This window comes from Carassius carassius, chromosome 15, assembly GCF_963082965.1.
Source record: "Carassius carassius chromosome 15, fCarCar2.1, whole genome shotgun sequence".
NCBI lineage: Eukaryota > Metazoa > Chordata > Actinopteri > Cypriniformes > Cyprinidae > Carassius > Carassius carassius.
The window spans coordinates 3,046,726-3,071,394 of record NC_081769.1 but is presented as its reverse complement, the minus strand read 5'-3'; the positions used below and the strand labels follow the sequence as shown (position 1 = coordinate 3,071,394).

At 36.7% G+C, this 24,669-nt stretch overlaps 1 protein-coding gene across 5 annotated transcripts; it reads right to left on the bottom strand.

The window, feature by feature from the left end:
- Positions 1–8,701: 8,701 nt before the first annotated feature.
- On the bottom strand, positions 8,702–23,318 carry vegfaa (vascular endothelial growth factor Aa). 5 transcript variants are annotated; one of them, XM_059567245.1, is made up of 7 exons: positions 22,616–23,317; positions 20,755–20,797; positions 18,626–18,822; positions 18,275–18,351; positions 17,747–17,779; positions 11,566–11,697; positions 8,702–10,038 (listed from the first exon to the last, which is right to left on the bottom strand). In XM_059567245.1, exons 1-7 carry the CDS (start codon positions 22,679–22,681, stop codon positions 10,020–10,022), a joined length of 567 nt encoding a protein of 188 aa, XP_059423228.1. In that variant the 5' UTR covers positions 22,682–23,317; the 3' UTR covers positions 8,702–10,019. The 5 variants fall into 5 exon arrangements, 4 of the variants coding, with proteins under 4 accessions (XP_059423228.1, XP_059423231.1, XP_059423230.1 ...); XR_009437640.1 differs by lacking the exon at positions 8,702–10,038 and adding an exon at positions 12,988–13,222 and having other exon boundaries at positions 11,561–11,697; positions 22,616–23,318; XM_059567248.1 differs by lacking the exon at positions 11,566–11,697 and having other exon boundaries at positions 22,616–23,316.
- Positions 23,319–24,669: the final 1,351 nt, after the last annotated feature.

The window sequence follows — 24,669 nt, the reverse complement described above, 5'->3', positions numbered from 1 at the left end:
GTCTCCAACTCAGCATGGAAACCCCTTTCAACTTAATAGAGTGAAAGACAGTGATGCAGTAGACATGATTCTGGGGAGAAACTTGTGAACAGTCTGTATTTTTTGATATTATGCTTTCTATGAACTTTCTCTCTATGTTATACTCAAGAAAATATATCGTAGTACATAGTAATACAGACAAGAACAGACAAAGAACATCTTAAAGTGAGAGCTATGGATACACTGTCTAAGTGAAAGGTCAAGGAAAATAACAAGGAACAAGTGGGGTTAATCAATTAACAAATGAGTAACTACAACAACATATGAACAGGGACACAGGAAACAGTAACCAACCCAGGCAAAGCAAGAAAGGTGTAGCCACAGCTTCGCCAAGACCAAGGATTAGCACACAGAGGAGCCAGTGGGAGCGAGGACAATAGTAGAGATGAAGGGAAGAAGGAACCTGGTAAAGCCAGAGGGTTAGAGGACTGAGGGAGACGACAGAACCTGAGGAATGAGGACCCATGGTGGAGCCCAGGGATCAAAAAGCCAAGGTCGAGCCGATGGGTTGATAGGCTAATGTGGAATCATGGGCTCGGAGGCTTGAAGTGGAGCCAGAGATTGGGACCATGAAGTTTAACCTGCTAACCCACACCTGGACGCCGGCGCATTGAACGCTCTTTGTTAGCACATGTCAATGTTTATGAATAGATTATATGAAAAGCGACATAATTAATCTAGAAAAACTATATATCATTCTAAAGGTCTAAGCCTCAAGCATTGACGATAGATTGCTGTTTTTGTTAAATTTGTGTAAGCTGTACACATAAAAACATGCATAATCAAAACGCACAACGTACCAGATTCATCGTGATAACGAGTCATAAATGCATCCACTGCTGTAAATCCTAGTTTAGTTAGAAAGGTAAGGGTCCACTAAACAATATATCATAGAGCACTTTTATTTCTTTCCAAACCCGTAAGGCCTTTGTTCATCTTCGGAACATGAATTAAGAAATTTTTGATGTAATCTGAGAGCTCTCAGATCCTGCATAAACAGCAAAGCAATGTTCCTAGGCCCAGAAATGTAGTAAGGACAACGGTAAAACAGTCCATGAGACATCAGTGGCTCAAATTTAGTTTTGCGAAGCAATGAGAATACTTTTTGAGTGCAATGAAAAGAAAATAACATAATTAATCTAAGCATTCTTCTCCCTCAAGTTATGTCTTATGCCTTTTTGGAGAGTACCCAAGAGAGTAATCTACGTAAGCAGCATTGTTAACGTTTGGGGGAGAAAGCACGTACATGAACATAAACTGCATAATTGGCATTGTTTATGTTTAGGGTAAAGTGTGCATATGCATTGTGATACTCTGTAAAATGGTGGAAGACATAACTCAGGGAATAAGAATTGTTGAATAAATTATGTTATTTTTATTGTCTTTGTGCACAAAAAGTATTCTTGTAGCTTCGCAAAAACTGAAGTTGAGCCACTGATGTCACATGGACTGTTTTACCGATGTCCTACATTTCTGGACCTGGGAACATTTCAGTTGCTTTTCTGTCTATGCAGAGTCTGAGAGCTCTCACATTTCATCAAAAATATCTTCATATGTGTTCAGAAGATGAACGAAGGTCTTACGGGTTTGGAATGACATGAGGGTAATTAGTAATTAGTAATCAGTGCTGTAGGTCCAAGGCTATTAGCCCGCCTGGCCTGTTGAAAGTGATGGCTTACATTGGTCCGACAGTGGTAAAGTGGCTATTGTTCTCCTGCTCAGCTGGCTCTCCCCAGTCCTCAGTCACCACTGGCACAATCACAGTCTCTGAACTAACCATATCAACTGTGGTTGAAGGAATCATCTTTTTGAGCTCAGGACTCCTTTCTCCACTGACCATGGTGGCCTTCTGCTCCCACCACCCCCTAAACCTGATCTTCTCCCTCTCAGGGGACCTAGACCTAGCCCTCTTTCCCACCCCCTGAGGTCCACCATTACCTCCTTTCACTTCTTGTTTCTGTTTTCAGAGCTGTTGCTATTGCCTTGGTTTTTAATTATTTCATATTAAGTTGTAATGGTCACAGATTATGTTCTTCACCTGTATATTGTTCTGATATGTTCAGGGTTTCCTCCATGTACATATTGTCTGTGTTTTTATCTTGAGTTGGTTGGTTATTGTCAGTTTATTTTATTTTTTAATTATTTAATTATTATTATTATTATTATTTTTTTTTGCATTCTCTGTATCCCATTCTCCAGATTTATTTATTGTTTGTTTGTTTGTTTGTTTTTGGAAATAAAACAGTACTGCTGAAAGTAAATTCAAGCTTCTACTCTCTTTTTGATTAAATAAATGCAGCCTTGGGGAGCATATGAGAGATGTCTTTCAAAAATATATTAAACAAACAAACAAAACAAAAAAATATAGACACCAAACTTTTGAATGGTGTTGCAAATATAGCCTATATGAATTAACGTATGAAATTATTAAATGGATTTTGGAATTTTCTGATTTTTATAAGTGGTCATTATATAATCAGTAGAGTGAAATTTAGTCTTTTTTTTTTTTTTTTTTTTTTTAAATATGCAATGTTTTGGACAAATGTTTTGCCCAATCCTGCACAGTGAGATTGACAGGTTGAAAAAGGGGTGATATGTTTTTAAAAGTGTTTCATACATGGGTCTTATCGGAGAGGAACAGGCAGGTTTACAAAAGAATCCTATTAAATGCACTGCTCAACCCCCACATCAGTTAATTCATGTTGATTCCCTTATCCACAAAACACACTGTCTGTCTGCCTGTGTGTGTGTGTGTGTGTGCCACCCAGAAGATCAATCGGTTTGATTCCTCTCACGTGCTACTTAACCAGTCTAAATAAAGAAAAGCATGTTTTGACAACATACATAGAAACCAGCCTTTTGTGTTCATGACATTGTTTTTTTAGTCACTGATTATAGCATAGTTTATACTCTGGAAGTTAAGTTTAGTGCTATATGAGGTGTTTAATACAACCATGCTGTCAATTTTTCTTAGTTGTGATTTAGAAAACTTTTTTAAAATGCCATGAATTCATTTATTTTAAAATAATAATAATAATAATAATAATAAAGCCAGTGGATATTAAATAAACTGTCTGCAAATATTTGTTGTCTTTAAAGGAGCATTGCGTAGGTTCTGAAATTTCTAACCGTTACTGACACTAGTGGCCGTTAGAGGAACTGCAGCCAGTCTCATGCTCGTTCTCAGTGCGCACGTTCTTTTTTTTTTTTTTTTACTTACGAGGAGTGTCCGTGGGTGTCTGAATTGTGCTGGAGGCTGGTCCCTTCTTTCCATCCGCAGAGTCCATTTGAAAACACTATTGCCGCTGCTTACTATAATGGCTGTCGTGCCGTACGGTTGTAAGCCCAAGTAGACGAGAACGCACATGACGTCACATTTTGTGAATTTTCGCGCCAATTCGGGCCCGACTCCTCCACACACAATTGAGCCTACAGGCTGATAGAGGCAACCGTGGTGGACAGTCGAGGTGTCATTCTTTTTTTACATCATGGTTGGCTCGTACATGTACAAATGAAAACTCTATCTTAAAGATTTTTTTTAAGTAAAAACCTCCACATATCTCCTTTAAATTCATAATTTGAACCAATTTCATTTAACAAAATGTATTCTATAAACGTATACAATATAACTTTCATTTCCATTTTTTCCCTACACAGAATTCATAAAGATCTAGAGATAATAGAATTTCATAAGATTTGTCAGACATGCATAAAGTCACTCTTAACCTTCAGTTTCTTTTGTCAGCTGATATATGATCTGGATCCAATCCATCAACTCCAGTCAGTACTGGTCTGAACTGCCCTCCAGACAGGAGAATGTGACACCAGCATTGTTTGCTTAAGCATTGACTTTACGCTCCAATAATTACTCAAGCATTTACAGTATCACAAGCTACAGTTACTCAATCCACTCCAAAGTCTGTTAAAAGGTAAAATGGAAAAAATTTACTGTATTATTATTGTACCACTCAGTGCTATCTCTTCATTCAGTGAGTCAGCCACTGACTCACATTTTACTATAACATTTTATTAAAAATAAATGTGTTTAGGAGTAAATAAATGTATCTGAATCAAAATAAAACAGATTCTACTAATACATTTTAATATCTCTTTCATAATTGTATCAGGGTTGACTTTTTCATGAAAAAAAATCTTTCTAAGAAGCAGCTTTACAGTAGTAGAATTACTGTACAAAAAAAGTATGGTGACAGAGTTGAATTAATTGAATTATAATTATCCCTATACTGAAAAACATAAAACATTAAATAAAATCTAATAACTTTTAGAGGTATAATGGAGAGGCCATTATGCATAATTCATGCAATTGTTCTTTTTACTATAAAAATAATATGGTTACAGAGTAAGAGTGACAGAAATGGCATGGATCTGGGTCTGATCCTGAAGTACATTACCTGTCTATGTTAGAAAACCAGTGTGAACAAGATTGATACAAAGGAAAAGATACATCTCTATCTTTGTCTGTGTTCTGCTTTAGATCAGATGACAGATGACTTGGTATATTTCCTAGGTAGCTAAATATAGGTCAGTCCTTTCTAGCAGCATGATAGAACAGTTTCACACACACACACACACACACACACAGTGAGCAACACTTGCAGAGCAGGTGACTGGATGACGTCCGCTGGATCCTTGTGAGGGCAGTTTCCACAGCAGACTACCTGATCGCAGGCACGTTGCTCTGGTGACAACATGTGAACCGGGAAATCTCAGATGGACTCCTAAAGAGACACTTTTTAATTCACTCAGTACACATTCAACATCTAGATGAAAAATATTCAGTTACAAGACTGAAGCCATTCCATTTTCAGGATTTAATATTGCTGGACTTCTTTGTAGACATTGCATGGGGTGTAAGGTTCATGGTTACCAAAGACAGGTTTACACAAGGGCCATCTAGGGAGCATTTAATCTCTCACCCGTCAGGCGCTCGCTGCCTCAAGAGACAAGACTGTTACAACTCAATGCTGCAACTATGCATTTCTTACTAAAGAGCAAACCTTTGTCTCTCTGTACAAAGTAGAGTGCAACTCCTCTGGGTTTAAGTGTGTTATTTGCTGAGTCAGTGGCCACATTCACTTCAGCGTTTAGTGTAACCTGGCCATACACCCTTAAACAAAGAAACAATAGCAGAGATGCCTCTGGATCTCAGGTTCGCTGGCAAAGAAAAGATTAATTCATTAAAAATGTAATCACTCAATAACCGCATAGTAACAGAATTTATTCTGGCTGTCTACTGAGGGTCAGAGAGCACTAAGATTTTATCAAAAATATCTCAATTTGTACACCGAAGATGAACGAAGGTCTTATGGGTTTGGAACGACATAAGAGTGAGTAATTTATGATAGAATTTTCATTTTGAAGTGAACTAACCCTTTAAACTGATATGTATGGAAGCTTGTTTCCTGGCACTTTCAAGGAAGGTCTGAAAATGAAAAAGATGAAAGACGATAAAAAATTAGAATAAAATAATTGCAGGTTGAAGGACTGAGCACAGCGGAAGCCTTGTAAGCCTGTGGCGTGAGTAGAGTTGTGACTGACCACTGAGTAGCCGGTGGGACGAGGGAACCCAGTGGAGCTGCAAGGCTGAGGGTCTCTAGTGGAACCAAGGGTGGGAGGAGCCAAGGTTGAGCGAAGAGAGCCTCTCCCTCAGGTGAGGCTGGTAATTGCACAAACTGAGGCTTTACATCGCTAAAAGGCATCACGGGGAAGATGAAGGACTGCAGGCATTCAGCTGAGGCAGGCCTGAAGGACTGGCTGAGCTCTGCGTTGAAGGGAAGCTTAAAGTGACCAATGATGATAATTCAACTCTCTTACAGGTCGATGTAGTCTCACCGTTGTCTTGATACTACGGTGATGATAGACAAGCAGATACAGATGTGACACAACAACGTAACGTGTGGGCAAGCTCTCACTGGAAGCGTGCTGCACTGGCAACAAAATAGATGTTTATTATCGAATTCATAAATATGAAACCTTTTTAACATTATTAAATGTACATACTGAGCGACAAATACCATCTTTGTCATAGAATACGTGTGTTGAATCACTTTGAGTTCACAGTTTTAATGTAAGTCTTTGCTTTTAAAGGCGTCACCGGATGAAAAATTCACTTTCACGTGTTGTTTGTTAGCAGTGAGTGTACAAATCAACCCTATAATGGTAAAAATTCCCCTAGGTTTTTTTTCAGATTCTTGGTTGTGTGATGCCACACAGACCCAGGCCCCTCCCACAATTATTGATTGACTCTGGGGTTTTATCTTAGACCCGTCCTGAGTGACTGTCATCAGTCCACCATTGTTTCACCTCCAGAGCAGATTTAGACAGGCATGGCTCCTAAGGGACTGATGTGTTCTGTTGTTGGATGTAATAGTGAACATAGCAGTCTTCATTTGCTCCTGACATCTGAGCCGCTGAAGACGCAGTTGATTACTTTTGTTTTTTAAGGGAATGCACTCCCGAGCTGCCTAAATGGGTCTACTGTATGTTCACACGAATCATTTGTGATTTACAGAAAAAGTGAGTGAGGTTATAAGGTTATTTTATGAATCATTGCAAATCACCTTTCCTAATAATGTGCTAGTTAGCAAGTTTCGCAGCTGGGGTGAGCAGAGCTCATTAGCATTTAAAGGGACATGCAACAAAACGGGTTGCTGTGAAAAGAGCTGTTTTTGACAGGGTAAAAAAGGTGTTTTTAACACTACCATTGAGACATTTTAAGTATGTTATAGACTTTTCATTAAGGCCCTAAAGAATCATATCAACTTGTGGAAAATGGGTATCTGATGACCTCTTTCATTTGTTTTAAAGATCTGAGGTAAACCATCTGTTGTTGCTTTCAATATGGCTTTAAATGCCTGGCCCAACTCTAGGCTTGTTGCAAAGGGGCTTTATTCAAAATATCATGTTATGGAGACGCGTGTAACCAAACTCAAATCAATCTCAATTAGTGATTAAACATCACTGACCAGATGTGCTTCTATAGCCAAGAAATTAGAGTACTGAGAAAGGGCATCTCTCATATTCTTTTTCTCTATTTAGTTTTTTACTGTACAACAGGATGCACGCCAGGACAGCCAGCAGACAAAGTCAACTGTCCTCCATGTGTTTTTCTTCTCTAGTGACATTTGATCTCACGATTCTCCATGACCTCTTGAATCACTGTGAAATAGTGTTTTATTTCACAGTTCAGACCTTTTTTCTCATAATTCTGAGTTTGTATCTAACAATTCAGACATTTTCAGTATTGTGAGATATAAACTAAAAAATGCAAGAGATAAACTCTGAATTGCTAGATGATAATTAGCAATTGAGTTTAAAAACATTATGAGAAGGTATATTTTTTAATCCTTTTGTTTCTTTGTTTGTTTGTTTGTTTTTTTACGAAATAAATAAATTGCCAAAAACAAAGGTTATTGTAATAAGTTTTTTGGACTACTTGTATTGTACATTAATGGTGTTTTGTTGTTCTTTTGGCACTATAAATCAATGTACACACTTTTCCTGTCTGGTGAAAAGAAGCTTTGACATTCTGGAAAACATTTTATTTCAAAGAAATAAAACATTGTATTCACAAAAGTGTTTACGTTTGAAAAAATGTATACAATAAATAAATACATTTTGATTTAAAAGGCAAATAACACAGCTTCTCAGAGCTTTCTGGTGGTGAATGTCGGTTTGAATCTCCTCACATTCATTAGACACAACCAAAGGTCAAGGAAATAAAGCAGTGCTTATAATCCTGATCAGGATTTTGTATCAGTCACATGGCGAGTGTAAAAGGTGCTGTAATCTATATCATTAACCTTCATAAGGATGTTTCATAAGTAAATTGTTCCTTAAAGTCGTATTATCTAACATGCATATGTAATTAACCTTTTGTTTCATTTCTGTGCTGTCTGGATCAGTAATTTGGGAACCAATGCAGAAAACGCAGACAAATCATGGTCCTGTTTCTATAAATTTCATTCTTCTTTTGTATATGTCTATATTGACTTATTGTATAATATATTTACCGGCCTGTTCAAGTCCGAGATGAGTATAAATAGGCACCATCATGAGACATAATGATATAAAGTTTTTTTTTTTTTTATTCTAAAACACATGCTACATCATTAATTTATTATTATTATTTTTTTAATATAAATTACATCCAAATTTTTTTCCCCCTCACACTAACGTATCAAATGGCTTCATAAGATCTAAAATACAGAGTATGAGTCCGTATGACTTTTTGGAGATTTTGGTCCTTTTTGGAGCTTGGAAGCATAAATAACCATCCACTATAGTTATATGAAAAAGTAAAGCAAGTTTTTAAAGAATAAAGAAAACAGTACACAGTCAGAATGTCATGAGGGTGTGTAAATGATGGTAGTTTTTCACAGATCATTGAGAAAAACAGTGATGATTTTTATGCAGTTTCCATGTATCTTTCAAAAAAGTCAAAGTGAAATTTTACCCTAGTGTTTTCATTAAATATTTGTATGGAATATGTGATATTAGGCATCGTTTTTATTGCTTTATAGCATCTTGACTTAAAGTGTAATTTGCAGTTGCTTTGCCCTACAGTGAGTGCACAAGTAAAATGTATTATTACTTTTATAAATGTACCAACATTTGACAAAAAACAGCACAGAAACAGAAATCCATTTTAGCTTTAATAAAAAACAATATCATTTGAAAATAAATATGTTTACTAGTTATACTAAAAACACAAAAGGATGTTAATATTTAACAGCACCAATAAATATATTACTGTGAAAATATACTGAAAATGTGGCTGTACATGGCAAACAAACAAACAAACAAAAACTAATTTCTGGCACTTTCATACAAAGAGAATGTTTGTTTTTCGATCATAAAACCTCGTCCGCAGGCCTCGTATCTCCGCCAAACTGATCGCTCAGACAGAAACGTGACAATAAAAAGGCGCTTCAGGAATGTTGAAGTGTTTGTTTATCTTTTGTCTTTCGCTCTTTAAAGCCGTCCACAGTTTTTCAAATTGGTGACAATGTCAATAGGAAACAAATCAAAACAATATCAACAATAACACTGAATATAAATAGATCAAATTAAATACACAGAATACTGAACATATTCTAACATTATAAATTAGATGTAGTGAACTACACAAAGGGATATTAGATATGAATACACAGATGTTGTGTGGTAATGAACAGTTCCTAAACTCCTGTGCAATATTCTCTTTGGAAAACGTTAAACTTAGATATTTGTGTTATCTTTTACTACTGCGGTGAATGGAACGAGTCTGTTCCTTAGCAAAAGTCAGAAACGATTTGAATTTTGTACCTTTTTTTTTATTTTATCTCCATATGTACATATATGTAATATCCCTTTAGTATTATCACACCAAGTCCTATTGGATGTTAGTCAGTACAGGGTGACTTCACCCTAGCGAGAGTGACATCACAGAAAGAGATAGTTCCGCATTCGTATCCCATGCCTGGACCCACTGTTCCGAACATTCCGGAAAGAATCGCTATCCTTTCCTTTGATTGACAGTCTGTAACTGTTCATGTAAAGGGTTGGAGGCTGTCGTTTGCACCTTTCACTGAAGTCTTGGACATTCGATCCGAGTCTTTAAATATGAATCCACAGCGTTACCTCACTGTGTTCTGTCCAATCACAGGCCCAGGTGCAGTGACACTGAAATATATCCCATTCACACGCCAAGCAGCGTCTTCGTTTACTTGTAGGTGATAGCAGCGACACACATTGTCATTGTCATTTCATATATATAATATATATTCTATATATTCATATATTACTATCTTAAAAATTTACATCGGGATGGTATCTCCTGCCCTCGTTTCATTCTGTCTTTTCGTTCAGGCTAGTTTTTGCAGTTCGTCCAGGGAATGCATCCTCAGGTTTAAAAAGTGCTGTGCCGTAAAAAAAAAAAAAAAATCCTTCATTCATTGTTCTGCCCAGCACGACACTCATCATCTTGGCTTTTCACATCTGAAAGAGAACAACGGACTGGTTAGAGATCTGCTTGACATTTGTGTAAAAATAGGTCCAGAAAAGCCTATGCACTTATTGATCTGTGGTTTTGCCACCCAACCAGAGTTAATCAGAGTCTTTTCCCATGCTACTATGTTTACAATAGAAAAGAAGTGCTCGCAACGAAACATACATATATTATATATATATTATATATATATATATAAAACATTTTTTTTCAAATAATATACTATAAGTGTGAAATGTAACTAAATGTGAGAAAACATTATATGTTAAGATTAAGTTTAAAAAGCAGGTAGTTGAACTCTAAAGGGATTTTTTTGATGCACTTACTGTACGCAGGACTTGTAGTCCAATAAATAAAGTACACTGCTTGTACTGGCAGTTATGTTGAATCTTGTATTTCAAGTACTTACATTTGTAACTACACATTTATGCATTTCAAATATATTAATTTCAAGTAAAAGCTAGAAAGTAGTTAAAATTATAATCAAGTAATTTACATGTGCAGTGTGTTAGTCAACACATAAAAACTATTTTACACATTAAAAAAGTAAAACATAATTATATTTAAAACTTAATTTTTTCATTACTTAAAAGTGTACTTAAGGATGTTATGAAGCAGTCGTGAAAGTCCCTCTCTTTAATTCACTTAAGCTGCCTTTTATTTCATTCATATTATATTATCAGCAAGTACAGAATTTGATATGCTTGTTGAAGTACACTACAAGTGAACATTCAGTACAATTAAGAGCACTTAATACTTAAGATCTCTTAATTCTTAATACTTAAGAACTAAATTCGGTAATTTCTGGCAGTCTAATCAAAAACATTTTATTTTATCTGTATAGTGGTTATGTAAAAATGTTCAGCTGTTGGATTTTTGGATGGGAAAAAAAATTGGTTTGGGTGGAACGAGCACAGGATCAAAGTATGCTGTGATCTCCACAAAACATAACAGTATCATTTGGACAACAAATACAGAATGCTAGCATATGGTCACACAGTTTAAATTAGTGGGACAGTTGATGAGAAGCAGACAGCATGGACACACTTATATATTCACATATTAGTTATCTGAAATATGAATAGATAATGGAAAGATTTTCAAAATCAATAATACCGAATTCAATTTTGACCTATTATGAACATAAAATGACAAGATAAAAAACAAAACCCAATGAATTACTGAGAGCAGGATGTGTGAGTTGCACTTCCCACACACACACACATATGCAGCATATACCTGCCTGTTTACACAAAAACAAAGTCATGTTGCTTGTTGACAGAATACAGGCAAATTCAGTTCATGTACACTGTTAATCATTTCTACGCTTAACACCAAAAACATGATGTCACTGTTAGTGCGCAGCAGTAATGCACCAGATTCAGCACATTAAATGTCTCTCACTGAAATACACCAAACACACACACACACCACGTCACCATGCAGATTCAGTATAGAAGGGAAAATGACTCGATAAGAAGATGCATGTTGCACGTGGTGACAGTTTATAAACAAACCTGCAAGTTCTTTCGTTTAACTCAAGTCGTCTGGACTTGCATTGCAATTGTGTGAATTTGCAGGAGCATTTACAGGTGAGGGGGTCCTGCACATACAAGCGCTTTCTTCTCTCTGAGCAAGGCTCACAGTGGCTGCAAGGGAAGCAGAAGGAAGAGACAGAGAGACATCTAAGCACTAGTGATTTGGGCAGAGAGCTGAAGACACACACACACACACACACACGCTCATGCACCTCACCATCACACACCACCTCCTTTCATTGCACAAATGTGGGTCCTTTTTTGCTTTGTGTTGAAGATGGGTAGCATTAGTGGCAGATTGTGTGTGATGATAGGAAATAATGACTTCATACATTCATCCATCAGTGAGCACACATGAGACACAGTGAAGAGCTGCAACACTGAAATCAGACGAGAACAGTTGTTGGACTGACAGACAAGTGCATTCACATACACACATTCACATATACACGAATGCGAATGAAAGCAGTATGACGCAAATGCAAAGTCTGTTAAAGTGGTTTGTTCAGCTACAGAAACTTGACACAGAAGCACAAATCTTTCACAGTTTTGAACTAAAACAGTTTCTTAGGCACGTTATCTGTTCTAAAATGTGACTTTCTCAATTGTGTAATTGCACCTACACTGAAAAAAACAACAACAACAAACGTAACCAGGCAAATGTATTTGTTTTTGGTTTGTTCAACCCTTACATTTTGGTTCAATAAGAATATTTTCCCAAAGACAAAAACCTTCACACAAAGTAAAAAGTTTATTTATCATGAAGACCAAACCATACCTAATCAATATATTTTCTTTAGAAATCAGCCAAAAGGTTATTTAATGTAGGTTAATCTAATAAAAAACATAATAAAGAAAATCAAAACCAACTGTAATATGAAAGTAAAATATTCACTTACAGTAAAAATAAAAAGATTTTATTAGTCAATGTTTCATTAAGTTGACTTAATTTAAAGGCGACTCTGAAATACCTTAATTTTTATAATGATGTTGTTTTAAAATATGCATCATATTTTTCTTTTATTCACATAAACATAATCAAATAAATGAAAAGGTAAAAATAGTATGTGTTCTGCACATCAACACACACAAAATACCATTTTTATTGTTTATTTAGTTTTTGTTTATTTTTGCCTTGAACGGAACAAAAGAGGTTTAAACCAAATTTTCAATTAGACCAATAATAAAAATGCATTTTAAATAAATGGCACAGTCATGTCACTGTTTTCAGTGCAGTAAAGACAAGCCCTTCTACAGAAGAGAGATTCAACTGCTGATCTCAGAAACATGAAGGGGCCCGAAATACAGGTGAGGGATCACACGAGCGTGGCGTCATCCCAGCTGTGGCAGGACATTAGTACGATAATGACAGAGACAGCCATGCAACCTCTGTTTATTTACCTTTGGTTGCTTTCCTCTTTGCGGGCCGTGTGAATTAGAGTGCAAGTAAATGCAGACTGGGGCTTTAAGCCGACAGGACAAGTGAGATTACAAAGAGCAAACAAGCCGCCCTGAAATAAAGCCAATGATTGAGAGCAAAATACTGCTTGAGCGCAGGTGAGCCGAGGCGCTGAGATCGCCCGAATCTCCCTCTCTCGCTCTCTTTCGGCTTTTAACCCTCCCCACTCTGGGTTTTCTGCAAAACAGGAAAATAACGCAAGAAATGGACATCTAAATGAAGCTGCTGAGAAAGATCAAACAGCACTAAGGATGTCAAAATCTGATACTTAAAAAAAACATACTTTTTAGTAAACACTACATTTTATATATATATATATATATATATATATATATATAAAATTAATGTAATTAATTTAATTAATAATTAATTTACATTTTGTTTAATAAAAATATTACTTTGATATTAACTAACACTACAAATAATTTTTTTAAAGACATTTAATGTTCATTTATAATTTCTATCCCGGTTTCCACAGAAATATGAAGCAGCACAACTGCTTTCAGCATTAATAATAATGAATGTTTCTTGAGCAGCATTTCTAAAGGATCATGTGACACTGAAGACTACAGTAATGATGCTCAAAATACAGCTTTGCTCACAGAAAAAAAATTACATGTTAAAATATATAGAAATCAGAAATAGAAATCAGTTATTTTAAATTGTAATAAAATATCACACTATTAATGTATTTTTGATCAAATAAACTCAGCCTTATTGAGCATAAACATTAAAAATAATTTATAAACCTTAACATTTAGAAAACATTAAGAAATCTTAATGTGTGTAGTGCAAAGGCAGTTTTGAACCTTTTTTTTTAGTAGTTTAAATAAGTAAAACTCATATTCATTATAAATTTTTGCTGTTATATTTAAATTTGTTCTGAGAATTGTGAAATTCCTCTGGTATTAGTACAGACCACTAAAATTATCCTACTGACACAACCCAACTCGCCATCAATTAAAGCGAGGAGCAGCGCGTCATGGACAGTCCTCAGCAGGAATCAACGGCAGACACTAGAGTCCAAATAAGCAGCTGAAGGAACGGAGCCATAGCGTGTGTGTGTGTGTGTGTGTGTGTGTGTGTGTGTGTGTGTGTGTGTGTGTGTGTGTGTGTGTTTGAGGAGCCTAGAGGTAAGTATCGAAGTACAAGGAGCTGAACTTGAGCTTGTGAATCAGAAGCGAGAGTCGCTGGGCTCCCCGCCCCCAGTGTGAACGCTTGCCTACGTGCTGAGAGAGATGACACGCAGAGAGCCGGCGCTTAGCCCCATGACCAAAGGATTTCATTTAGCCCTCTCAGCTAACCACATCCATCTCTGTACGCTCGCATTAACCTATAGGTGCAGCCACGCACACGGCCGCCGCTCATCCAATTAAACTGGCAACATTCCTTGACCTGAACCTACCCTCCTCCCATTACATAAAATATCAGAGCAAAAAGATGCTGCAAGAGCTTTTTTTTTCAGCACTAACTTCAATTTTCAGAGCCATTTTTGAAATGACCAACTGGTGTCAAGGCGGTTTTTAGTTGAAGGAACAAAACGTGTAGTTAAAAAAAAAAAAAGCCTTTTTGTGAAAAAAAAAGTTTTTTTATTGTATTTATTTATCTATTTTTCTGAATATTTGATTTGATATTTCTGTTACCTGTTACCTTCAAGAGGTATTTACTCATAAAATGAGGATTTATTGGTATAAATTAATCTATTTGGGTTGATTCATCAATATTAAATCATATTTTGGACTTGAATGAAACCAAACCAGTAACCAAACAGCTGCTGTCTCCCTTTGACTTTGACTATGGAAGTGTGACAATGTCGACCAGAAACTATCTAGATATTTTCTATCTATCTATCTATCTATCTATCTATCTATCTATCTATCTATCTATCTATCTATCTATCTATCTATCTATCTATCTATCTATCTATCTATCTATTTTAATCAAAAGAAAGATTCATACAGGTTGAGGGTGAGCCTTTTTTTTAGGTGAACTATCCCATTAAAAGTTTACTCTACCCCAAAATGAAAATGTTACCCCCATGTTGTTCCAAACCCGTAAAAGCTTTGTTCATCTTAGGAACACAATTTAAGTTAGGAGGCTTGTGACTGTCCCATAGACTGCCAAGTAAATTACTCTGTCAAGGTCCAGAAAAGTATGAAAGACATCGTCAGAATAGTCCATCCTCCATCAGTGGTTCAATCGTAACGTTATAAGGTGACGAGAATACTGTTTGTACACGAATAAAACAAAGATAATGACTTTATCCAACAATTCGTCTCCTCAGTGTCTCTCCGCATCACCATAGCACCATTGTGGAGAATATGAACTGTACGCAGGCAGTGAACGCTCTTCTGTGTCAGCCGCTCCACAAGGATACGCTGTTTTCTTTCAAATCAAACCATAAATACATGTCGAAATCTTATCCTTGTGTCACTGATGACACAGAAGAGCGTTCAGCTCATATTCTCCAAAATGGCACGATGTTGATGTGGAGAGACACAGATGAGATGAATTGTAAAATAAAGTTAATAAAATAAAGTTAAATAAAAACTTTTCTCATGGCTTCATAGCGTTATGTTTGAACCACTGATGGCAGATGGACTATTCTGACAATGTCTTTCATACTTTCCTGGACCTTGACAGGGTAATTTTCTTGGTAATCTATGGGACAGACACGAGCCTCCTGGTTTTCATCCAAAATATTACGGGTTCGGAACGACAAAGGGTAAAGTGATTAATTACAAAATTTTCATTTTGGAGTGGAGTATCGCTTTAAGAAACAATAGCATTAAATGAGGTTTGTGAAAGAGCTCAAGGTAACCAACAATGACCTCCATCTCAGGATCACCTACTATTTAAAAAGGTAAAAATAAAAGTGGGTTAACGACAGACACTTGTTACTATGATTAGTGTGGGGAAGCAGTTAAGGGTCAGACTTGAGCAACTGCGGTATGAGGAGAGCGGCGGGTGGTCTTCACAGACTGTCATAAAGTGCAGGAGCCTCGCCTCAAAAGAAAAACGGAAACAATCCTATAAAAGACTCTGTTATCAGCAGGTCAGCACTCTTAAGAGAGCAATCCAGGCTTTAACACAAGCACCATGGGCTGTAAAACCTCAGGGAGGCCTGGTGGACACCTGACCAGCTCAACACTCCACTTTTGAGATTTACCACATTTGAAGGCATATTATTTGAACATTTAAAATATATATATATCAAATTGCTGTTGCAAACCTTTTTTAAAAATATTTAAATATGGTAAGATGTGCTAAAATATGGTAAAATATGTTTGTTTCAGAACAAACAAGCAAGCGTCATGATTTTTTATTAATTTATTTATTTATTGTGACTGGAAATTTATCAGAGAGCGCATACTTAGAATATAGCTCATTCTCTTATCCAAAATGACTTGCATAATTACTATTTCTTTATGATAGTGCCATGTTCAGCAGATGGAAAGCATTCAATTATGAATGGTTACCTGGCAGAAATGGAGATGCAGTAGCTATAAAGAGACAAATAAAAGAAAAAGCAGGTTTGTTTTGGGTGTTGCGTCATGATTAAGTGCCATTGAAAGCAGTGAGTCTTGAGTTTGCGCCTGAGGATTAGGAGGGATTCGGCTGTTGTATCATTTAGTGGAAGCTGATTTGACTATGTGGGTGTGAGAACAGTCGAGTGTTTCACTTTATTAGCTTTGTTGTGGGAAACAGGGTTGAGGGTGTGTCGAGGCGGTTGCAGTAGTAACCGGGCGATTTAAGGAATTCTCACAATATATTTGCGACAAAATTACCAAACAATTGAGCATCATAATGACTAATACCATGGTTTTGTTATATTTAATATGCACTCATTTATTTCTTTATAATGCTAGGACAATGCTTGTGAATTTTTAGTACTCAGTGGCCGTACTGATCCAGTAGAGGGAGCGCTGAAGACAGGGTTTTATCATTTTTGATGACTTTGAGACGCTGTGAGCTGGATAACTTTATGTTTGGAATTACATGTAAGTGAACATAGTAAACTCACAGTGCTGTGTGTTTACAAAGTGAACCGTGCTAGCACTGTGGACATTCGAGTTCATTTAGAGTGCTCTCACTCAAGGCAAAATTCTTGTTCATCACCTTAACACTAGTGTTCAACAATAAGCAAATGGGATGCACCAGTTATGACAAAGCAAGCATTACTCTGGCAATGATGAAGATATGCATACTTTCATTTCTCACACACATTCGCTCCACTCACATACAGACAGTAAAGACTCATAAAGAGTCATGTAATGTACATAATTTAAACCCTGACCCACTGACAAATCAAGTCTGAATGACTAGCTCCTACTGAAAACACATGTGCATTATGCTCTCAAATTGATTGGTCAGTCCAGGCGTGCAGCTAGAGATATACTGCGTCACTTGAGCTTTACTGCTAATAGACTGACTGATAAGTGCTAATTGTGCTAACTGCTAACATAGTGTCCAGCTGGCTGCTTCTCATCGCCGCTCAATCAACCCAGTCATTGCAATTTTTAGCCATGTACCATCTAGAACCATCCACGCTGTCAACAAATGAATCTTAACCAAATCCCACAATGTCCAAGTTGAAAAGTGGAAGAATTGACCATTTCAGAAAGATCTGTTATCTTTAAATCACCCAAAAGCTTGACATAGGAAATAATAATAATAATACAAAAATAAAACTCAACTTACTTTTCTTTCTTTGATTTGACTTCTACCTTTGGCCTGAAAAAGACAGATGCAACAGAGGTTTAAATCACGTTTCATTATTTAAGGGGAACAGTTCACTCAAAATAAACATTGTCACTATTTACACACTACATTATAACAGTTCCAAAAGGACATTTTCACAGTGATGTCATAGAAAAAGCTTTTTTTTTTGTCCCTTCAGAGAACCTTTCGGTGAACAGTTCTTAAAAGAACCATTTTTTCTTCTTCTAAATCTAAAGAACAATTTAATTATCCAAAGAAACTTTTTCCACTATAAAAAGCTTTTGTCCAATAAAAAAAGTGTTCATGGATGTTAAATGCTCTTCTTGGAACCATAGATGCCAATAAATATCTTTATGTGTATTGAATTATTGAAGATTATGTGCTCTAGTAGAACAAAAAACAGCATAGCGAACAACAAGTGGGTAAACTTTAAGAATAATGGACAGTTTACATCTTGGAATTAACCATTTCTTAAAGATGGATTTAATCTCAGATTCAGAGACGTACCTGCATTCACACTTGGTGTGTTCTGTGAAACTCAGTTGAAAATTATGCTGCGAAACACGTTGTTTGACTCGCAGTACCTACAGGAAAACACAAAAAAAAATCCCATTTAGTATGTAAGCATGCAACCATGAGTGTACTTTGTCATTTTTATTTTATTTTACAGACTTAAATGAATGACAAGACCAGGCCTTAACTGTGGCCAAGAGCAACTTCAGCCACATAAACGGGGTGTCAACACAGTGTGCAGCGGTAAACAACATAGCTGGCATGCCAGTTAACACCACCTCGCTGTCCCAGTGTTGGGCAAGCATGAAGTCATAGGAAGCACGCGCTGGATTGAACCAGTCTCACCTCCATGGTGACGTTGCGGGTCTCTGTAGGGACACACTCGAGTGCTTCGTCGTTGCAGCAGCCTGCACAGCGCATGAGAACCACACAGGACGGGATGTAGGTGTGCTCGATCTCGTCAGGATACTCCTGAATGATGTCTACCAGCAACTCTCGCGTCTTACATGCACTCTTTTTGTACACATCCATGAAGGGAATCACTAAAGAGGAAGCAAAGTGAGAGTTCAGTCAGTGTCATACTACTGATGCCTTCTTTTCTTTTTCTTTCTTTCTTTCTTTCTTTTTTTTGTCAAATTAAAGGCACAGTTTACATGAAGTTCTCTCTGTATTTACTTACCATCATGCGTTTCCAAACCTGTATGCTGTTATTTTTTTTTTCTGTGAAACACAAAAAGAGAATTTTTGAAGTATCTTCATGCAGCTCTTTTCCATGTAATGACAGTTCATAAAGACCATGACTGAGTCTGTCTCTCAGAAGTCTTGACCCTTGTGAAAAAGAAGTGCATTTAATTGTATTGAATGTGCACTTGTAGTGTACAGATCTTAAAAGTATTATTATTATTTTTTTTTTTTGTACATTTAGACATGATATAATGTTCATGTAACTAAAGGTGAATTTCATGACTGTTTCTTAACATTCTTAAGTACACTTTTAAAAAGTGCACATTAAAAGTTTAACTTTGAAGCATATTTTAAATCATTGTTTAATTAATCTTTTTTCGTGCTTTAAAGAAGACACTTATTTCGATGTGAACTAAAATACTAAGCCACATGTAAAGTATGTGATTATGCTTTTTAACCTTAATATGTTACTAAGGATTACATTTAAAGTTGCTATATTTTTATTTTACTAAATTGCACATTTTTAGCCAGCAGTCATGGTAACTGTGAAAAGAGCGGCGTGAAGATTCTTCTCCTTTTGCGTTACATGGTCAAAATAACAGCATGCATGTTTGGAATCAAATTAGATTGAGTAAATCATTTCCATTCTTTACACAAACAAATATTTCCTGAGCAAGGCACCATTAATGTCAGATCCATGGCGTAACACCTCACACAGGCCTGTTCTGCTCACTAGGGACTTCACTTGACTTTCCCAAGTGGGCAAAAAAAAGGCAGCACATGCGCCCCACTTGCACATCCACCCTAGTCTGTACTGACTTCCCATCATTCATTCTGACCCCAGTGCCTCATGACCCGCAGACTGCCAGGGAAAAGCGTGACCTCAGGCAGTGTGGCGCCAGGCTTCACTGCAGACACCTGACCTCCAGGAGAAGCCCACCCTGCCAGACACTCCCTGCCACCCATGAATCTGTCAGTGCCCCAGAGCCATGCAAGAAAACCAAACACAACTGCATTCATGATGCTGATCATGATAAAGTCAGAAACTGCTAGTAATCAGTTGGTGGTACCAGCCACATTTCACCCAGTGCTCTATCATGCCACTTCTTCATTTACGGCCATGATGTTTGTATCACTTAGCAAAGTGCAAAGTCAAATAAAAACGGACTGAATACTACTAACCAAGATTCAGTATGTTCATTTAATACAAATCAAAACTGTTTAGCATAAGAGAGCTCTACATTGTGGGAAAGTGCTTATGAATGGAAGCAGATTGGGAATGACGTAAAAATAACAACACACGTTCCCCCAGAAACGTAACAGGGACTCTATACAAACAACCAGATCTACTGCTAACAAATAATTGTGACCTTGAGGGCAAATCAGGAATAAATCACGCAATCTTTGTTAATAAACAAACACAGCCATGGTCAATGACGCCACACAAGGTTGCTTGCGGGTAGAATAAATTATTCACTTTGACGATCCTAATGAGGGTGGGAAATATACCCTGACTCCTAATCTCGAGGGTCCAAGCAAATATTTATGTAAGTGACATTAAACTGATTGAGGAGAGAGAGTGTTGCGTAACAAAAGAGAACAGCAAACATACAGTATTGGATGGGCTATGTACTGTATTACCTGCCTCACAACTGGGATAAAACCATTGGCAGTTTAATCTTTGCCTTGAGAATGTCATTACATATACATCCTCCAGGTGGTGCTGGACTCTTTTTTCATATCATACACACTTCAACATTTACGAACACTGTACATATAAAGAGACTTACCCTCATTTTTGCCCTTCATCCCTTCTTTAGGTATGTGGGCAGCCTGTCAGGACAGAAAAGTGACAATTGTAAGTCACAGAACACCTAAAACAGGTTAAATCTTACGTTATACATCACTGAAAGAAACCAATAGTAATGCTCGGGAAACTCTCGAAAATGGAACATTTCGTTACGTTTTACACAACCAAATGCACTTTTATTAACTCAATACATAGCCAGAATCTAGAATTACTGTAGATGCTTGGTATATACGTAAGGATTTTTGACTCTTATAGGAGTTTAAAGTAATTGTTCTCAACCTTTTTGACTCCCATTGGCCAAGAAAATATTTTTAGTGCCGCCAATAGGCTATTTAGGCTAAAATATTTCCTCTGGTACTGCTGTAATGATTAAAAAGTTGCTTGTTTTCTAATCTTCTGATTAACATAAACTTGCAGTCTCAATAGACAATAAGCATCAGTTGATTTCATGATTCCATTAGTTTCGAGAACCATATGTAAAATCCACCTCTGTTGATGGTGCGAATAAAAAAGCAAGAAATATGATATCAATTTATTGGCATTTGTACCTTATTATTACAAATTAGTGCCTTAACTATGATCCGTGTGAGTACAACTAAAGAAGCCCTGTAATCGCAAATAAACCCAAACTGCAACCTTTTTGGATGTTAACTTAACTAAATTAGATTAAGTTAGATTTATCTTAATAATTGTAAGTCATCCAATGGTCCCCTTGGAAGTTTGCTAAGGCCCTCTAGTGGGCCCCGGACCCATAAAAACTAGAGAGGCTTTCAAAATCTAATAGCCTATGGGAGTTTGAATGCTTTCAGAAAGAAGTCTTAGATTCTTTTCAGGGTATATAATCTCTTATAATCCTTTTTTTAATGGAATTTCATCTTCTAAATTCTTAGTAAGGGAGTTCATTTGTCATTCAAAGCGGCTGCGGAGAGCAAATGATTTTGCTGCTACAACTCAAGACTATTCTTTTTTCCCGCCTACAGATTAGTCTCGCTGGCGTGAGCGCGTGATCGGTCGCTGGTTGGGCGCGTTACTGCAGGTGGCGTGGCGTGGCGTGTGGACTGGCGCAACAGCTCTCAGTGTTGCGTGAGAATTTCGCCGGTTTGCCTCACAGACCATCTCCTTTATATCTTACCAGAGATATATATATATATATATATATATATATATATATATATATATATATATATATATATATTATATATATATTCTGCGCACAACATTGAGACAATGACGACGAAACAACCAACCAAACGACGGTAGTTCACCTCATACAAATATGTTTCACGACATCAAACATAGGCTACGTGCGTTGCCATGTCACGATTCAAGTAAATGAATTAATTAGGCGGGAGACAAAGAAATGAAAGCGTTCAGGTAATATCTTGTCATTATTCTCGTCAAGAGAGCAGCTGGTTGCAGTATTTAAAGTATCAATGCATTGCGAGCACTAATAAAAATCAGAAAGTGAATGTTGTGTCTGTATTCGTCGCATTTAGCCTCCCGTAGCTTGTATACTCCCGTTACAGCACGTAGTCTGTTTTATTACGTAGTATTTTTAATTAACAAAACCCTTTGTGTAATTTATGTTAAATCCCTGTACGTTACTTCTCAGAAAAGGAACAGGTCGGGCTGCACAATATTGATAGATAAATATTTCTAATATAACAGTAGCTATTATTTTAAGCAGGAAATCCCACGTGAAACTTCAGGTAACCTAGTGTTTAAATGGTGTAATGGCACTGGACAAGTGCATTATATCCTGAGCTCGGTTTACACATTAATAAAAAATGAATTGCTCTATCCTTCCATCATTTGAAAACCACTAAATTGCACATCCTTACCTTAACAGCAGACAGATGAAGGAGAGCCACAAAGAATAATTGTATCGAATAAACGACAACGTTCATGGTTGTAATTCCAGTGGTGTGTTCACTGAACAGTCTTTGGCTCTCAAAACAGTCAAAAGCGAAGCTGCTGAATATGAATGAACCGTGATATCGTGGGTCAAAGTAATAATTCCATTCTGCGCTTCAGGACCGAAGCACCTGCGTCGAATCCACGAAAACGGGCGTCTTGAGCGGTAGCGCTCCTCCAGAAAATATAAGAGGCTACTATATAAATAATAGCGATAAGAGTAAAATAAAAGAATAGTACTAAAGAAAAGAAAGCGGAGAAAATCCACACTATATATAAGCCTTCTTTTTCTCCTTTAAAATCCACAGTATAACGGAAAGTCGACGTTTAATAAATCTAATTCCAAAACGTCACAGGCAAAACAAAATATCAAAAAGTTTCGTACACTTCCAAGCGCAACCTCTCTATAGCGGCCAGAGAACGACTTCTGCGCAGATGCTTATCATCAAGAGCAAGACGCTACATGTGCCGGTATAAAGTGATCCAGTGGCGGTCCCTGGTTCAACAGCAGCAGACGTTTCCTTCTTTTCTCGTCTTACTTCCGCTGTTGCTTTGGTTTCTGTATTCTCATAACGTTGTGGATGTTATCTGGCGGAGTGAAGAGGTCTTGTCACTTTGCGCTCGCTCTTGTCTTTCAGCGCTTCTAATGCTCAACGCTGCAGATCTTGGAAAATCGGCACACAGGCGCTGATTGGTCAAGAGTCTTACGTAGAGTCACACGTATGTGTGATGCTCCAATGCGAATGGCTCGACTCACTTCAGCAGGACTCCAGAAGGTGGGAAATTATGCATAATACCCATTGCGTATGGGTTATTCAGCTTCATAGACAGTACAAAAATAGGTATAGGTTTTCGAAAGCATTTTAACTGTATTAAATCAGTAGGTCCATTATTCTTTTTTCCTCATACCCCTTTCTATTCGTTTTGTACAGGTTTGACCAGTTTCTGCTAAAAGGAAATATGTGACTCTTAATGATTGCTGATTTATGCTAACTAACCATTAGTCGTTCTTTCTGTAGCAACTTCATATGGAAATTCATTAGTAATTACTTTACAATAAGGTTTCTTTAGTTAACATTAAATGTACAATACATTTGGGCTATTACAGTATTTAATCATCTGTGGTAATGTTAGTTAATTGATAGTTCATGTTAGCTCAGGTCCATTAAATAAGATCAACAGACACGGCATTTGATTGCAGTAATATATTAATAAAGCTTGAAATGAACAATAACCAAGATTGATACATGTTTTAGAAATATGTTAACAGCTCATGTTTATTCATGTTAACCAATTAAATCTTACTGTAAAGTGTTTTTTAAGTATTTTATGTGGGCAATTATAACTCTTACAGTGAGATCAGGTTTTCATCCAGGCATTCATGAAAGTGCTGCAAGGTTTGAACAAAACATAAAAAAAAACATAAATATTCCTTACGTTTCTACTATTGAGAAAATCTAGCATTTTACAGTATATTTAGGGTCCCTATCGGGTGAGAGAGTACTGTAAGGGTTAATTGTGTTGAATTATGCTAAAACAAAGTTCTTTGTGCTTTTCAGGTGTTCATATAAGATGACAACATGTGTGTCTATCGAAAAAGAAGCGTGCTGGGAAGAGAACAAAGCAAAGCAAGGTTTATATTTGTTACACAAAAGAAAAAACTATTCTGCAACTTATTGATATAACAGAATAAGTATAAGATAGGAGTATATGTCAAAATATAAAATTCTCAAAATTCTCAAATAGTGACAGTATAACTTCATATAAGGTTAAAGTATGTAATACAAATCATTTTACACTGTGATAAACATTTAGGCTACTGTAAACTACCACAATAATATTTACAGACTTCTAATATTACAGGTTCACAAGCATTATGAATCATGCCTAATGTATATTTGATCTTATAAATACAGCCGTTGTGTAAACGTGAAAATGTTTTTCATTTTCACAAATGTGCCTGTCACTCATGTGCTCTCTG

Coding starts and splice junctions, on each gene's coding strand:
- vegfaa (XM_059567245.1), bottom strand. CDS start 22,681: ATGAACGTTGTCGTTTATTCGATACAATTATTCTTTGTGGCTCTCCTT. Junction 20,798..22,615: donor TTCATCTGTCTGCTGTTAAG/GTAAGGATGTGC, acceptor CTGTCCTGACAG/GCTGCCCACATACCTAAAGA. Junction 17,780..18,274: donor CACACCAAGTGTGAATGCAG/GTACGTCTCTGA, acceptor TGTCTTTTTCAG/GCCAAAGGTAGAAGTCAAAT.